This window comes from Carassius carassius, chromosome 41 (assembly GCF_963082965.1).
Source record: "Carassius carassius chromosome 41, fCarCar2.1, whole genome shotgun sequence".
NCBI classification, from domain to species: domain Eukaryota; kingdom Metazoa; phylum Chordata; class Actinopteri; order Cypriniformes; family Cyprinidae; genus Carassius; species Carassius carassius.
This window is the reverse complement of record NC_081795.1, coordinates 14071811-14089240: the sequence shown is the minus strand read 5'-3', so window position 1 is coordinate 14089240 and position 17430 is coordinate 14071811. Positions and strand designations below refer to the sequence as shown.

The 17430-nt window shown below is 35.9% G+C and overlaps 2 protein-coding genes across 3 annotated transcripts; both read left to right on the top strand.

Moving 5' to 3' along the window:
• The first annotated feature begins 1372 nt into the window (after positions 1-1372).
• On the top strand, positions 1373-6754 carry LOC132122804 (52 kDa repressor of the inhibitor of the protein kinase-like). The gene is made up of 5 exons (XM_059533223.1): positions 1373-1618; positions 3441-3561; positions 4169-4276; positions 4445-4481; positions 4701-6754. The coding sequence occupies exons 1-5, from the start codon at positions 1530-1532 to the stop codon at positions 6590-6592; spliced, it is 2247 nt and encodes a 748-aa protein (XP_059389206.1). The 5' UTR covers positions 1373-1529; the 3' UTR covers positions 6593-6754.
• Positions 6755-9481: 2727 nt separating this feature from the next.
• LOC132122803 (microtubule-associated protein 6-like) lies at positions 9482-16045 on the top strand. 2 transcript variants are annotated; one of them, XM_059533221.1, is made up of 3 exons: positions 9482-10596; positions 11757-11973; positions 15085-16045. In XM_059533221.1, the coding sequence occupies exons 1-3, from the start codon at positions 9875-9877 to the stop codon at positions 15289-15291; spliced, it is 1146 nt and encodes a 381-aa protein (XP_059389204.1). In that variant the 5' UTR covers positions 9482-9874; the 3' UTR covers positions 15292-16045. The 2 variants fall into 2 exon arrangements, with proteins under 2 accessions (XP_059389204.1, XP_059389205.1); XM_059533222.1 differs by lacking the exon at positions 15085-16045 and adding an exon at positions 13554-14457.
• Positions 16046-17430: the final 1385 nt, after the last annotated feature.

Here is a 17430-nt window from a genome sequence, read left to right as displayed (position 1 = left end):
GGTCATCAAAATATTCAAACAAACTATTCAAAATATTGAAAACAGGTTATTTTAAGAGCTTATATTTGTCCGGTCTCTGATGCTACCTTCTACAGTATACACGGCTTTAATGAGAGGATCCAGTCAATTGTTGCCAACTAATTTTCAGAGGAAGTTGCTAAAGGAAGGTGGAATTTATTTATTTTTATTTTTTTGCTAAACAATGTTGTGACGTCATTGCGCGATGACGCACATCTCAGCAAAAATATATTTTTGTATGTTAATTTAGATTTGTTGGTGAAATAATATAAATTCATAACATAATATTAAAACAGGAATAACAATCTTTTGAACAACACTGAATTATTGAACAAACAATTTAAGTTTTATTAGCTAGTAAACTTGTAAAACTACACATTCGGAAGAATTCTAGTTTTAAGCAGTGTATTAATAGTTAGTATGCTACACTCTAAGAAAAGTATGTGAAAACAGGGCACAGTGAGTGTACTATGTTAATTCACATTGTTTTTTTTGTTTTTTTTACCTGAATTTTAGATTAAGCATTGTATTTTGTGTTTTGGGGTTACACTGTTACAATGGATAACGGATAATGTCCTGGAAAATTACTATACCTTTTCAAATTTTCTAGATATTTCTTACAGTGTGTACTAACTGATCAAAAATCGCAGTTACAAGCTACTAACAAGGTGTGTCATAAATGAACAACTATTAAACTATTATTGTTATCAAACTGAACAATTGCAATAACTTAATTCATGTATGTTTCCTTTTTAGATGGAAAATCCATTTTTATTGTTTGAGTCACTTATCAAAAATTGCTTATATATATATATTCTGATTAACAATCTTCTTATTATTATTATTTAACTATTTCTATATAGAAATGTTTATTTCTGTATAAATAAACATAACTAATGTGTAGTCATTATTTCTGTCTGAAAAACATTCACATCTGATTAAAAGAGTTTTGAACTTATAGATTATGTAACACATAGTAACATGAACTGTTAATGTAGAAAAAGGTCATTTTGTGTTTCAAACAAGAGAAATACGGACAGAACTAGGTACAAGAAACATTTAAAATAATATAATAGTTTAGTTGTATTATTTTATTGATATTTTGGAGTAGTTTTCACGTCAAAGTAAATCCGACCCTACAAATCTTATACTAGCGCCATGTATATTTAATCCACAACTTTACAAGATGTTGATATTAGTATGCTTATTAGTGAGAGCTGTTCACTCGAGAACCGTTTCGAACGAATCAGGTTTGTGAAAAGGTTCGACCGAATCATTGAAAAGATCCGACTCAAATGAACGATTCGCTAATCGCTACTGCTTTCAGTATGGCTGGTGCATTATGGGATCGAAACGAATTGCATTGTGGGTTGGCACGCCAACAATACTAGTGTTTCGTTCTTGCGCGCCTTGTTCATTTGTGCAATGTTGAGATGATTGTATTAGTGGCATCATAACTAATAGAGTATCTACAAAGTTTTGAAAGGTTTTCATCAGACATTAAATGCACAATGCCAAATTTCTGTGCCGCTCCCAACTGTACCAGGAAAAGCACACAGTCCGATTTAGCTTTCTTTAGGTTTCCGAGGGACCCAGAGAGGTATGGCTTTAAATATATATACAGCTTCATAATATTATCGTTCTGTGTTTAGATGGCGTTAACTAAACCTGACGACTGAAATGAAAGTAATGCTTCCTGAAGCTGCTGAAGATCTCTCGGACAGAGCTGAAGTGCAGTTAGTGCTCGACACGTTACGATATCAGTACAAGGCTTCTCACATCGTGATGCTATAATGTCATTCGCTAAAGTTTTTGGTGAATAATTTGTTAACAGAAGTTTAGATAGTGTAGACTGTTCTTCTGCTCTTAACTGAACATTTTGAATTAGGGCCATTCTACAAAATCTGTCCAAAATGCTGTCCCACAACCAGAAAACACGTTTAAAAAGCATTTAAGTGTTTAGATGTTTATTAAGATCCTTCTTTTATCTAAATATTGAAAATATTTATATATATATATATATATATATATATATATATATATATATATAATCATTATTTATTGGGTACTTTCTATTGGGAGGTGGCTGCCCCGAACCATAACCCCTTCAATTAATTTTCTGAAAATTACATTTTTTCCCCATTGTTGTTTTTCAAAATATCTTTTTAATTCTTTTAAAACATGAAGTTAAAAAAAATATATAGTTATTTTATGTTTTCTTTGTAAATTATGAAACTGTGTTAAAGTGTCCCACATTTTCCATGTTACCACCAAAACAGTGCATGTTTTAGTCCATTGGCTAATTTAATGTACATTTTAACTTTAATGAACATCACTACTGAACACTTTTTTTTCCCTGCAGTAAAGCACACTTTTTGGGGAGTTATTCCATATTTAATTTTTATGTGTGTACAACTGTTTAGAACTGTGCTAGCTAACCATGTGCTGATTAGCATCTTTGAGATCAAAAGTTCAAAACTATCTGATATTGTCACTACCGAAACAGTGAAACATTTGGTGGTGTTTCGGTATCATTGTTTCGGTAGTGGAAAAAAAGGAACAAATAATCCTCATATTTGGGGACCATAAACTAAATTTCAGTACAGTTATGCAGTTTAGTATTTTAGTAATGTTTTCGTATGCAAGGTACAAATCTTTAATGTGATGTGGTCGCTACCAAAGCATTACTGTCACAACTGAAACATGGGATGTTTTGGCAAAAATAAAGTATACTGAATTATCAACTAAGAAGATAGTTTTTTATAAAATTCAGTATATTCTAATGAATCCTTAACTTTGAAATCAGTATGATGAACTTTTTGCCATTTACAAAGAAAAATTGGATTCAGAATACAACAAATCACCTGAAATACTTGAAATATTCTTTTTATTCTTTTTCTTTCAATAAGATTTTAATTATTGATTTATATATATATATATATATATATATACACACACACACACACACACACACAGACACACACACAATGTATATAAGCAAAATGTTAATAGGTCAGTATAACTTCTCTAATTAAATTATTATTATTATTTTCAGTAGGACAAATATTCCAAAACTGAAAATACAATATGAGAATTAACTGCACAGTTACTAGAAATGTGTACCTTGGATATTATACCATTTGGATACATTATATTAGTAATATACTGTGGTGTTTTGTTGCAGGTGTTCTCTTCTAACTTTGTAATACAAAATTATATTGTTAATCAAAATCCAGTTTTTAAATTGGAGAGAAAAACACCATGATGGAGCAGCTACAGTAGTTTTCATCAACAAAACATATAAATATAAACATTTTCATTTGTTCAGTTTTCCTGGCTAAACTTGTGAATAAGTGTTTTCTACAAAAAGTGTTATGCAAGAAATGAGTCATTGTGTATTTCTTAAAACTTTATTTGCACAGATGTAGGTTTTGGGTGGAGAATTGTCGCCGGGCAGATCTGGAGGAGAAAACACCGGATCAGCTGAACAAACACTACCGACTGTGTGCCAAGCACTTTGAACCAGCCATGATATGCAAAACTGTAATGCACTGTAATTTGTCATTTACAATTGTTTTGTTTTTGATTATAGGCATTTAAGGTTACTCTTAGTACAGAAACCTTAATGTTTTCTCATATTTTCTCTAAATACTTAAAGGGTTACTCCACCCAAAAAAGAAAATTTTGTCATTAATCACCCATGTCGTTCCAGACGTGTAAAAGCTTTGTTCGTCTTTGGAACACAGTTTAAGATTGTTTGGCACTACACTGATTTGGAGAGACGCAGAGGAGAGGAATTGTTGAATAAAGTCATTATTTTTGTTTTCTTCGTGTACAAAAAGTATTGTTGTCACTTCATAACGTTACGGTTTAACCACTGATGGCAGATGGACTATTCTGACGATATTTTATGTACTTCCCTGGACCTTGACACTGTTATTTATTTGGCAGTCTATGGGACAGTCTCAAATCTCCCTGTTTTCATCCAAAATATCTTAAATTGTGTTCCGAAGACGAACAAAGCTTTTACAGGTTTGGAACGACATGGGGGTAAGTGATTAATGACAACATTTTCATTTTTGGGTGGATTAACTCTTTAAAGGTCTTGTTTTCTGTCAGAATCCATAATGATTGTTACTGTGTTTTTCAGAGCCCTTACAGGACAGTACTAAGGGACACTGCTATCCCCACGATTTTTGATTTAACCAGCCACCTCGGCAATCCTCACAGCAGACATCGCAAACGCATCAAAGTTCTGGTAGAATTCTTTTATTCTCATCACAGTTTTTATTAAACTTTTTTACTGAAAAAAAGTGTCATATTTCAAAGTCCAAAGAATATTTCACATTCTTAATAAGTTAATAAATGTAATTATAAATCAGCACGGTAGTGATAAAGTGACACTTTCCATTCCTGTTTTCCTCAGACAGATGAAGAGGTTCGGAAAATCAAAGAAAGAAGATGTGAGTAAGATATCGTTGATTATTACACCGCTCTGTGGAATACTTGATTCTGATTGGTCAGTAGCAACATTTAGTGGGCAGATCATTTTTAGTATTCGCCTTTGCCTACAGCACCAGTGTATCACTCTGTGAAGCTGAAACTGATCAATTGATTAACCTGATTAAAAATGTAGCTCTGAATGATCATTGCTTTGAACATTTGTGTCTCTGTTTCTTTAGTGGAGTCTTCAATTGAACAGCTGCTCTCAAAAAAAGACTGTGATGCTCAGGATGACAGCGAAAAAGCCAATGCAATCCCTCAGCTGACGCCTGAGCAAAAAGACCTGAGAGAGTTCTTAAGGTCTTCCTTTGAAGTCATGGTTTTGATAGGAAGGCAGAACTTTCCATTCAGTCACAATGCAAGAGAATATGAGATGCGCTCTAAGGAGGAGGAACGGCTTTTGACTACTAGTAACTTTCAAGCGCTAATTGAGAGCCGTATCAATGCGGGTGATGAATTTCTTCGGAGGAGGTTTGAGGCAGCGGCTGTTAATGAGGAATATTGTTCGGCTGTCCAGCAGAGGCAGCTGCTGGAGGTTTGCGAGAGATTTGTCCGTGAAGAGATCCTTCAGCAAGTCCGAGAATGCCGCTTCTTTTCCATCATCACAGGGGAGTTAGTAAAGTTCCCAGAAGGAGAGCGCCTTCCCATATTCCTGCGCTTTGTAGACCAGGCAAACACTCTTAGAGAGGAATTCATAGAGTTCCTCTCGTTTGAAGGAGAGGAGGTCACCGTTGCTGAGAGATTGGAGACTCAGTTGACGAAGGGATGGGGCTTGAGTATGGATCACTGCAGAGGACAAGCGCATGTGGGATCTGGTATACTTGGCACCAAGATGAAGGTCATCGCTGCCCAACTCAAGGAGAAATATCCCATGGCGGTGATCACGCCCACTTCCACCTGTGCACTCAATGTTTATCTTGCTGACGGCATGCCACTGACTGGAGTGCAAGATGTGATGTCCATTCTGAAAAAGACGAATGGGTTTTTTAAAGCATCTCCGTTGCTGCAGAGTGAACTTGATAATGCTATCTCCATCCTGTGTCAAGGAAACATAGAAAAAGAAAACATTCTCAAAGAGGACTCTCGTTCAACCTGGACTGATCTTCACAATGTGTTTGAGATGGCCGTCGATTTGATGGAGGCGCTTCTGCTGTGCCTGGACAGCATACACGACAATGAGGATCTGAAGTGGAACGACCAAATCACCAGTGACGCTTACGCCATTGCTGAGGCCTTGGCGGACTTTGAGTTCATTGTGACATTGGTTATTTTGAAGAACGCATTGTCTTTTACCAGAGCTTTTGGTAAGAACCTACAAGGAGAAACCATTGATGTGTTTTTCGCCGCCAACAGCTTAACAGCAGTACTTCATTCATTGCACGAGGTATTAGACAATCTTGAAGTGTACCATGAATTCTGGTTTGAAGAGGCAGTCAGTTTGGCGACTGCAATGGAGATCCCAGTGAAAGTCCCGAGGTTGTTCCTTCGGAAGCAACAGGTGCTGGGGACAATGGAAATACAGGCGGAGTCATTCTTTAAGGAGTATCTTACTCTGCCGGTTATGGAGTACATCACGCAGGAGGTCAAGGACGTCTTCTCTGAGAATCAACTCAAGGCGCTCAAGTGCTTGTCTCTCGTCCCTGCAGTCATGGGCCAAATGAGGTTTAATACTTCCGAGGAGACCCATGCCGACATTTACAGGAGCGATTTGCCCCATCCAGACACACTGCCCGCTGAACTACATTGTTGGAGGATAAAATGGAAACACAGAGGGAAGGAAGTAAGCTTGCCATGCACCATTCACAAAACCCTTCAGCACTCTGATGTGAAGTTCTTCCCTAATGTAAATGCATTTTTGAAAATATTAGCCACGTTGCCAGTGCTGAAGCTAGATGGGAATCACTGTGAAACCGCCCAAAGACGCTTACAAGCTTACCTCACAGACACCACAGTAAACCAAAGATGTAAGAATCTGGCTGTGCTGAATATCAATTATCATATAAAAACAGACCTGGAAGAAATGGTTCAGTGTTATTTAAAAACTTACCCAGAAGAAAGTGAGAGTGATTAACAGGTGTGTATGCATAGACTCTCCAAGTTTTCAACTGCAAAAATCTTTAAGCTGGAAATGAGTTGTGTAATTAATTTGAAATTACCCTTTGTTTTTCATCACAATGCCAGTTGTTTATTTTCACTTGTCTTTCCCCCCTGGCGAAATATAGTACTATTTTTACATTTGTGAGGACTTTCAAAAGATTCACCAGTTAAGTATCTGCAATTTGCAGAGTGGTCTTGCTTTGTGTTTGCTCGACTTTCTTGACTTCACTGATAAATGACAAAAAAAAAAAACTTTGAAAATCAACCATTAAATACAAGTTTCTAAGTGTTATTTATAAAAATTACAGCTGTTCTTTATTAGTTCTTCAGGTCCATTAAATATTAATAGGTCCATAAGATATCAAAATATACATCTTTTAATTTTAAAAATGTATTCATAAACATTGAAATTAACATTAGTTAAGGTAAATATTAATACAGCATTTGTTATTCATTGCTAGTTCATGCTGACTAATGTATTTATCCAGTGTCAACAAATGAAACTTTAAGCATTACCATTTACTCTTTGGAAATGTATTGGTATATTTATTCCTATGAAAAACAGGAACTGAAACAGATTTGACATTCATGTATCAATATTGGTGGTAAGAGCAACAACCTTTTTTAACCAGATCAATTTTAGTCTTGCTCCAGTAGATATCCAACTAAACAGTTTTGCATAAAAAAACAAAGGATGCAGAGCACTGCTTCATGCAGACAGCATTCTCTCTTCTGTTGTATCTTTTTTATACAATGTGGTAACAAATGTATGGAACCAAAATAGTTATATTTTGTGAGCACCGGTTTATCGGGTTTAGCGGGATCACTGTCTTTAATAATGTTTAGTAAATATTTTGTAAATGCAATAAATCCTATTTGCAATGCAAAAGCCAAATGCATAAAATAAATTGAAAAGTGATGTTAAACATTATAGTGCATGGATAACATCTGTTGCTTTGTATTTAGTCAATTCCACATTGGTCCCCAAGAGAGCAGCATTTGCAAGTATGTATTTTCTTAAAATAATTATGGGATTTTTAACTAGCGTCAATAGATGAGTGGGTTCAATTACAATACATAGGTTTGTTAATGAGGGCGTACCAAACCTGAAATCACCAAGGAGCTACTGCAGCTCTCTTATTGATTCAAGAGGGTTTGTATCCATGTGCGTGCAAATTTAAAGCACACAAACCAAAAAAAAAAAGGCAAAATCTATGTTGTTGACTTGCTTTTCTTTCCACCACTGATTAGGGGGAAAAGACAAAAGAGTGGAAATTTGAGGATACAGAACAGCAGGCCAAACAGATTGTGCATGTGTGCAAATAATCTTTTATCCAAAAAATCCATTAGAAAGGCTTGCACTAAGGTTTATGATGTCAGTTCTTATTTGTTACTTTTACCACTTTGAAGTCTGCTTCTGAAATTTCTGACATGATATTTGAATTGGGATAAGGTATTACAGTTTGGCCATGCATTGTGGATGCAATGTAAGTTAGATGCAGAGCACTGACAGCATCACTGCACTGAGCTGACTGGGCTCCACCCCATGGGTTACAAACACATATCCACATGCAACACATGCTGCCATCAATGCAGGCACCACTAGATGGTATGTTGTACCCATGTAAGAATGAAAAGAACAAAATAAAAGTAGATGTAGCTTCATTCATGCAGGGTGGTTCCGATATCCACCCCAGATTTTAAAACCATACATGCATGTCATGTTTAATTGGCCCATAACGCATAATAAAAAGTTGCAAACGATACAATATCATAATTTGATATTGTACATGACATATATTTTGCATATAGACGGTTTCAACGGTAACAACATAAACAAATGTTACTGCGCATGCGCGCTTTTGCGGACCTAACTTAACTTCCGGTAGACTTCCAAATAGAATCAATAACAACAGCCAAGTCCCTCTAGAGTAGATATTTTTTCATAACAAACAAAATATGTTTGCTGCGTGGATCAGGAGGACTTAATGAAAATGCTTATTCATTCTTTGCCAGCAGGAGATGTTTTAAAGCACAGACATAAAGCGCGAGAAATAGAGGTTTCCCCAGTAACAGCTGTTAAACAAAGCAGAGCTGGTACGCTCAAACGCTGCTTTATCAGGCATATAACACGCAAGTCTTCCATCAGAAATACAGCGATATAAAAACACCTGTGCCTCGTTTTGATATTTAAACATATAAATGTACGGAATTATTATTATTATTAAACGTGCAGTGTAACGTTACTCATGTTTATTCAACGAAGCCTTTTTGAAAATCGATCAGTTTTAAAATTGTGGCGAGTCTCCAAAAAGAAATAAATGTATGGAGAACACATCCCGCAGCACAACCATCTGAGCCCAACTTCAGTCTACTCATCACCTTGACTTTAACTGCGTTTGTAGACGGCACCGCTAGGCAGACCAATATACACAACACAGACCGGAAGTTAACTTAGGTCCAGGCGCGTGCGCCCGATGAAACCGTCTATACGTGTGGGGATGTTTTGTACATGTAAGTGTTTTTAATTTATTCAGTAATATATTTTGTTAAAATCGACACCGTTGTCCCTTTAGCACATCACATGTGCTCAATTAAAAAAAAAATGTATCTCAATAATAAATCAATAATAGACGTTTTAAATATTGTTTATAGCAGTTGTATCTGTATTATATGTTTTTATAGTTCACAGCTGTAAAATACACCAACAACTAATTTTAGACCCTTATATGTAATATGTTATGAACCGGTCTTCAGATCAACAAGTCCCAAAAACGTGTAGCGTTCGCTGGTAGAAATGGTTTAAGTCGTGGGTGGATATGGATGTGTTCCAGTCTTGAAATGGTTAAACGAGCGGCGTCTCCACCCGATGCTGGACAGACGCTGACGGCTGCAGGTGATGGTTCACTCCGCAGACCACGAGCGATTTCCGAGGAAACACGGGAACTAGGGCGGTGTCTTGTCATACAGCTGTCAACGGAGTCGCCTGTGGACGGTGTCGTTTCTGTAAAGAAATCTTTAATGTACATCCGTAACAGAGAAAACAAGCGCGTCGAAATTACTCGCCGAGAGAAGTGCGCAAGCGCGTGCGCTACGATACAGGGTATATCTACAATCTGAACGGATTTCTCTTATTTTAAGGGAAATAGCATCGTTGTTCTGATTAAAAAAAAAAAAAAAAGATTGTATGCGTTGTGGTCCTCATTTCTGAATCGTTTCTCGTAAGATTCAAGCCTTCGCCTCGTCGTTATCGATCATGGCATGGCCCTGTATCACCAGGGCTTGCTGCATCAACCGCTTCTGGAGTGAGTTGGACAAAGGTGACATTGCAGTGCCTCTGGTATACACGAAGTATTCAGATGTGGCCGAGGTGCAACATCTGCACCCTCAACCCAAACCATTAATATCACAAAAGCCGGTCATCACAGAATCTCAGGCTGCCCATGGCGCTCATCACGAGGCGTCGACCAGAGCGACTCCCGCCGCAGCTGATGCCACAGCAGCAGCATCTCAAGACGGCTCAGGCGCTTCTGTGATGCGCCAGGATTTCAAAGCATGGAGTGTGCGTCCGGAACGAAGCTGCAAACCCAGAAACGAGTATCAGCCATCAAAGACCCCTTTCAACAACTTGACTCAGTACCAAAAAGATTACAAACCGTGGCCCGTTCCGAGAAGAGGAGATCATCCGTGGATTCCCAAACAACCCACTCCTGCTGCACCTTGTAAGGCGGAGAGCAAGTTCTCCAAACAGGAGCAGGCCACTTCAGAGGTTGAGACCGGTGTGGAAAAATGTGAGATTGAAGAAAAACAGCACGAAAAAGAGAGTAAAGAAAGGAGAAAGAAGTTAGACAAAAAAGAGCATGTGTCAGAGGGGATCAAAATGCAGCAAGATGTTCCTGTGGAGGGAAAGAGGAGGTCTGCTGCAGATGTTGTCAACAGGCAGATTAAGGAGGAAGTCACATCTGGAAGTTCATATAGGTAGATATAATACAAATCTGTTTCATTTTGATGAATTTTGTCATTGTCATGTAAACCTGGTCATATTGCCTGCTAGTGACATACAATTCATGTCTAGAGAAATTTTAACATATATTTTAATGAAAAATATGAATTTTTAGTAAATATTATATGAAACTGTTCATTTCAGCAGTTTTGTGTGCATCATTCTTTTGCTTTCATTTAATTGTTGTATTATGTGTCTGCATTTTATCAGCAACTTTATTTGTAATCCTGTTTCCTAGATCTTACTATTTAAAAATATAACAGTCAATATATGCTCATTTCAACTGTGTCAGCTGTTCTTAAAACTCTATTTTCTGATTACCATGTATGCATTACACGCAATTGGAGAGTGTAAAGTCGTGTTATTTATACACATATTGATGAGAACGGGTTGAATGACTGGTGGTGGTTGAGGAGATTCCCCCTGTTTATGTAAAGTGCTTTGAGTGCCCAGAAAAGTGCTATATAAATGTAAGGAATTCTTATTATTATGATCAAATTGATAATGTACCCAAAATCAGCTCCCTTTTTGGGGGCTGTAATTCTGTATATTCTATTTTCAATTGGCATTGAAAACCCCTCATTTTTATATTATCTGATTATTGGGTACCTTTTCTATAAACCAAGATTCAGAATATCAGATCACTGCAGCGAAGGTAGCCTTATCTAATCATAAGATATAAGATTTAGATCCAGTCTTTGAAAAATATCACCAGAGTCACCAGTGTAATTTCCTCTTAAGTGGATGTCTGAGGCTTTTTTTTTTTTACACCAAAATATGTCAAGTCATTCTTGAGTTTTCATATCATTTTGTGCACACTCTCTCTGCATGAAGCTGTAATACAATACCTCAATGTCCTAATTAGTTTGTCCTGATTTCTTTACAAGGCATCTGTTTTGGTTGGGTAATTATGCTGAATATTGACTTTACTCTCTTTAAATAGGTCTGTATCTCAATTTTAGTTGTTATTTAAATAAAGCATATAAACTACCTCATGGTTGCTGATCTGTTATCTTTAGTCGTGTTATTTGTTTTAATTTTCTGACAATGAACCATAAACCAGTTTTGATTACGCTATGATATGTATAGTTATTTAAGCCTAAGATTAATTTACAAAATTTCTGTGTTTCTCCAGGAGGGAGTTCAAGGCTTACAGAGATGTCAAACCAGTGAAACCCATCAAAGCGAAATCTCAGTACAAACTCCTAGTGGAGGAGAAGACCTACCAGGAGACCAGTTACAGTGCCACATTTAAAGGAGAGCAGGTCAAGCCTCATGCCACAGACAACAAGCTGCTGGATCGCCGTCGGATACGAAGTCTGTACAGTGAACCAAGCAAAGAGTCCAGCAAGGTAGGATGCTTTCTCAGGTGCCATGTTTTATTACCATAGTGATGAACTCAATAATTTCAGATATGAGGGCTATCATCAGAAACTTAATTATACTGTGAGAGGTGAAATTGTAATGCAAGATTATGAATTTTTCAGAAATATTTAATTAATATGAGGCTCTAACATCTGTCACTCTAATCCTATCAGTTCTGAGATAGAAAAACGAAGTCTTGAAGGGATAGTTCATCCGTTAATTTACCCCCATAACACTCCATGCAGTGCTATTTTAGTATTATTTGTAAACTGTTATAGTTCTTTTCAGTTTTAATTCTAAGTAATTAATGTGCTTTTGTAATTTTTATTATTTTTTGTTTTAATTTTAGTTTTAAGTATTTTTAGTACTTCAATCTAAACTTATATTTCAGTTAGTTGTGGAGGCAAAATTTCCAATTGTTTATTTTTACGTTTTTCATCTAATATTTTACTTTAATTTTGTTATATTTCAACTTTATTTTAATTAATGAAAAATGTTTAATAGTTTTAGTTAACAATAACATCACTGACTGTATGACTTATTTTCTTAGGAGACGTTTTGAAGAATTGTACTGGTTGCTATTTGCCATGCCATTAACCCCCATGGGACTTTCCATCTTAAAAATACAAAAAGTGGCGTAGTGAATGGGTGCCGTCAAAATGAGAGTCCAAACAGCTGAAAAAAACATCACAATAATCCACAAGTAATCCACACAACAGAAAAACTGTGAAAACCTGTGCATTTGTAAGAAACTTCCAAATTTCTCCAAATCTGTTCCAATTTTAAAAATGTCTAAATCATGGATGTCCTGTGGCTGAGTAAATATGTTCATTTTTGGGTGAACTATTTCTTTAAAGAACGATTTGTTCATGGAGCGGACATCAGGTGCTTTATTACTCAGAATCTCTATCATTAAAAAATTTTGAATATTAAAGGTGCTGTATGTAAGTTTGACTCTACTAAACCATAATATGTTCGCAGATATTTAAGAAACATGCTAAGTTAACATACTTGTTTATCTGAAAAAGAATGCTACAGGCAGTTATTCTCTTTTGAAAATGTGCTTTCCGGGCCTGAATGTCGGTCTCTGTTTTTGTTTGTGAAACTCGCCCACTGACAGTTCACCCAATTGTATCTCGGCACCCGGGTTGCCATTTGGCAGAAAACAGTGTATTTCATTTCATTCATCGTCAAGTGCCCTCGTTCCTGTTCCTGTGTCAAGTCTGAGGAGGAGGGGACGGGTGAAAAAAAACCCTCTCCAATATTTTGAATTTGGACTGCAATACCTAGTTCAACCACTCTGTGTCAATCCTACATACAGCACCTTAAGTAAAGAATTAAGATTTCTAGATTAAGGTTTGTGTCCTGAGTAGTACATTCTTCAAAATTTATTGAGTCGTCTTACACAGAAAAAAGTAATACTAGTTTGGAAATAAAAATAATAGATTTTTCATTTTGGGTCAAATGATTCCTTTTTAAGTAAAAGCAAATATGTTAAACAAGGACCGTTTTTTAGTGTTGTGCATGTAATGTGTTGATGTAGCCCCTCCCTCTCTCACTCTCATAGGACTGTTCTGACAGTGACAGCAGCTCTGTTCTGTAGTCAGGTGTGTTCAGTGATTCTTTTGGACAGCATGGATCTAGAGTATTTCACCATACAGCTGCCCCATCACAGAGATCCTCAGTGGGACCAATGCTGATTTAATCCCTTTACAATGAGGATTTTCTAAACACTGTTTTTTTTCTTTTGCATGAAACAATAGTATCTTCACTATCAAGAGGGGCTCTCTTTGGTTTGCATTGCAAGTGAATATAAATGATTTGTGCAAGGTTACTGGCTTCAGAAACATGGAGCAGAAGTGGTTGAGTGCCAAGAGATACTAATAGGGCTCCACTCCATTAGTATCAAAACTAAGCTCACATTGATCACTGTGGTAATGCTATTGTGCAAGGCATTTGAATGAAGCACAACATTGCTAGAATATGGAAACCTTGCAAAATAGCAGAAATCTTCTATAATTGGAAAGTGAAGGTAAACTAGTCACATATTATATATGCTATATAACCTTTGTGACACATTTTGATAGCTTGCTTTAAAGGACTTGGCTTAAACACAAGCTTTCATCACAAATGACTGCATCTCTTTTTTTGAGTATGTAGAACAAATTACATTTTGTTTTAAACACATCATCTGCATTTAGCACATTCAAGGTCCACAATCACATCCTAACACGTATTTCTGTCATGAGATACTAACTTGGATGCCACAGTACTAATTGAATCATGATTCACATTTTCTAAAATATTTTATTGACATCATTGTAAATGTACAGTGTGCACTGGAGGGCCAGTGATTGTGTTATGACTGTAAATTACACACTTTTCCTGTTTATTTATTTGTTTCCTAATTCTGTGGCCCTCAGAAAGTATGAGTGCTTAAGGTTTGTGGGTAAAAATGACAAATTACATTACACTACTGTTCAAAAACTTATTTGAACACTTTTTTAAAAACTTAAAAAATTATTTTTTTTAATGCTTTAAGTCTCTTATGTCCAACAAGGTTGCATTTATTTGATCAAAGATATAGTAAAACAGTAATATTGTGAATTATTGTTATTATTCAAAGTAACTGTTTTCAATTTAAAATGCAGTTTATTCCTGTGATGCAAAACTGAATTTTTCCGCTGCAATTACTGCAGTCTTCAGTGTCCCACAATCCTTCAGAAATCATTCTAATGATGTCATTTTTCCATGCAATATTTTTACAGGATTATTTGATGAATAGAAAGTTCAAATGAAATAGAAATCTTTTGAATTTTTGAAATAGAAATGTCACTTTTTATCAACGTGCTTGATAAAAGTTTTCTTTCAGTAAATCAGTCAATCAATCAACCAGTCAATCAATCAATACATTTTACTGACCCCAAACTTTTGAATTGTAGTGTATATGGTAAAAGTAAAGCATTTTTATTTTTCGTGTTTACTTTTTAAAAACAAACAGGAATAGTTATATACAGGAATAGTATATATATAATGTACTGTATGTATGTAAATATCAGTTTGAAATAATGTAAAATTGTCTAATATTTTTTCTATAGGTGGAGAGGCATAATATATTGCTTTCCAAGCCAAAAAAGACAACAAGCCATAGCAAAACAGTGAAAAAATCAAAGGAGAAGCCAATCCCTGGGAGTCAAGCTGCCAAGAAGAAAACCTCAGTGAGCAACCGGGAGCCAAAGCCAGAAGGAGGGGTCACTAAGAAAAGCAAAGAAATGATCAACAGACTAGCCGAGACAAAAGATTAAGTGCATTTTTGTGTTTGGGGGGGTTGAGGAGGCCATAATATGGAATAGTGGACTCTCATCCCCTTGTTCATGACCTTACTCTAATGGCCTGACTGATGGTGTCGTTACCTACGTATTGTAGTGGAACAAGGTTTGTCTGCTCGATTTGTCTTGACTGTGTGGCCAATGTCCAGTCTATTATGAATCTATCTTTGCTTTTGGCCTGTGTCTGTTCCCTTTCCATATACATTAATAGCGTTCTCTGTGGCAAAGATGATTCATGGATCCTTGTTGCATGCTGCCTCTGAGCAAACAGCCAAATGCCTTATTATATAAAATAAGGTTTTTGCTTTTTCTTGCATTCAAAAATATTTAGTGCAAAAATAAGGGTCTTTTCTTTCATGCAATCTAATTCAATGTGATATGGACTTTATTTAAAGTATATGAACCACTCTAATTAAATGCACCAATAGCATTGCTCATACACTAAGATCTAATATTTGTCATTACACATTTGGATTATAACAATGTTGTCTTCCTCACAAATGGTCAACAATGAACGCTAGAACGTCTTAACATCTTAAACTGCATGTTTAAAGGTTGTGTGGCAGTGTTACACTTGAAATTAGCAATTAGGAGCCTCACAAGTCAACAAGAGTACCATGTTTAACAAATGAACACGATCCAGCTTAACTTTTAAGAATCAAAAAAGAGTATTTAAGATCTTTCGACAACAGTGCCAGTCATTTTATAAAAAAAACTAAGGAATGGTCTCTCTTAACCCCTTAACTGTCACTCACGTTTTTGAAGATAGACTTGAATGTGCATGATACAAACCTAAATTTTTATAATTCATGACTGAAAACATTTTGTAACATGATTTTGATGTGCCATTTACATGGTAATGCAATGTCTGATTTTAAAATGGGTTTTAAAGGATGAATTTTGAGATTTTATGTTTTCAAGTGATATATAACTTCTGATGATTTCTAAAACATGATAGAGAAAAAGGCAACGAGGAAGTCTTTTTTTTAAACAAAGGTCAAAACTCATTTTGTAATGTAGATTTCTGAGGGTGCACTCTTGTCATAAATTAATCTATTACTTTTCCTACATAATTTTTAACAAATAATATTGGAAAAATATATATTTGGGAGTCTTGAACCTTTCCAACGATATATAGTTTGTCAGGATTAGATTAGATTTGATTGTAATATAGTATAGTCAACGTAGGCGTCCCGTATACGGGACGGGGTGACAGTTAACAGGTTAAAGTGTTATTGTTACCATATAGTGTAGAGCTTTATGCTATGGAGACATATTTAAGGTTAGCTTGCTCTACTCTCAATAAAGCAACATTCAGATGTGCTCTCATATGCACCATGCTATGTAATAAGAGAATTTACTGATGTAAACCTAAAACTGCCTGCTTTCCTTGCATATGCTGTAATATGGATGATTAAATCGGGAAGAATGCTGCTAAGCATACAGCTGACGTCCATGTGATTGACAGACAGAAGTATGCCCTTCATTGTCATCTGTATGTTAATCATCATTCTGACTCGATCTGGTCCGGAGCGGTGAGAGCCCTCTCAGTGTAAATCTCCAGCCTCTTGGTCCGGAGCTCCTCCTGGGTTGTCCTACACGTGCTGAACACACTATTCTAGGTGCTATCCTCAAGCTATGCTTTCCATAACAGTAGTGCCTGTACATTGAGCAACACAGGGCCATCAGATGTCCAAGTGATAATTCTAAGTGTGATGTGCTTGTGTTGTGTGTGAGCTTGCATTGAATGAAACTGATTAAAATCATTAAAGCAATATATTTGCAATGTGGTTTGTGACTTCGCAATTTCATGGATGATAAATCTTGTGGCATCATGCTTTAATGGAAAAGGGCCTCATGCAATATAAATCTTTTAAAATAACAGGAAATTGTCATTATTTATTTAAAACAAATATATCTCTATACTATACTATATATATTCATATATATGTCCACATAAAAAACTGGTTCTTTGACTTAAGGGAATTTTCTACATATGGCTGAAGCACACTAGTGAAAAACTGATCCACTATATATATATATATATATATATATACATATTTAAGAGACATAATAAACTCATTTATGTGATGCTATTGATAAAACTAAAAGAAT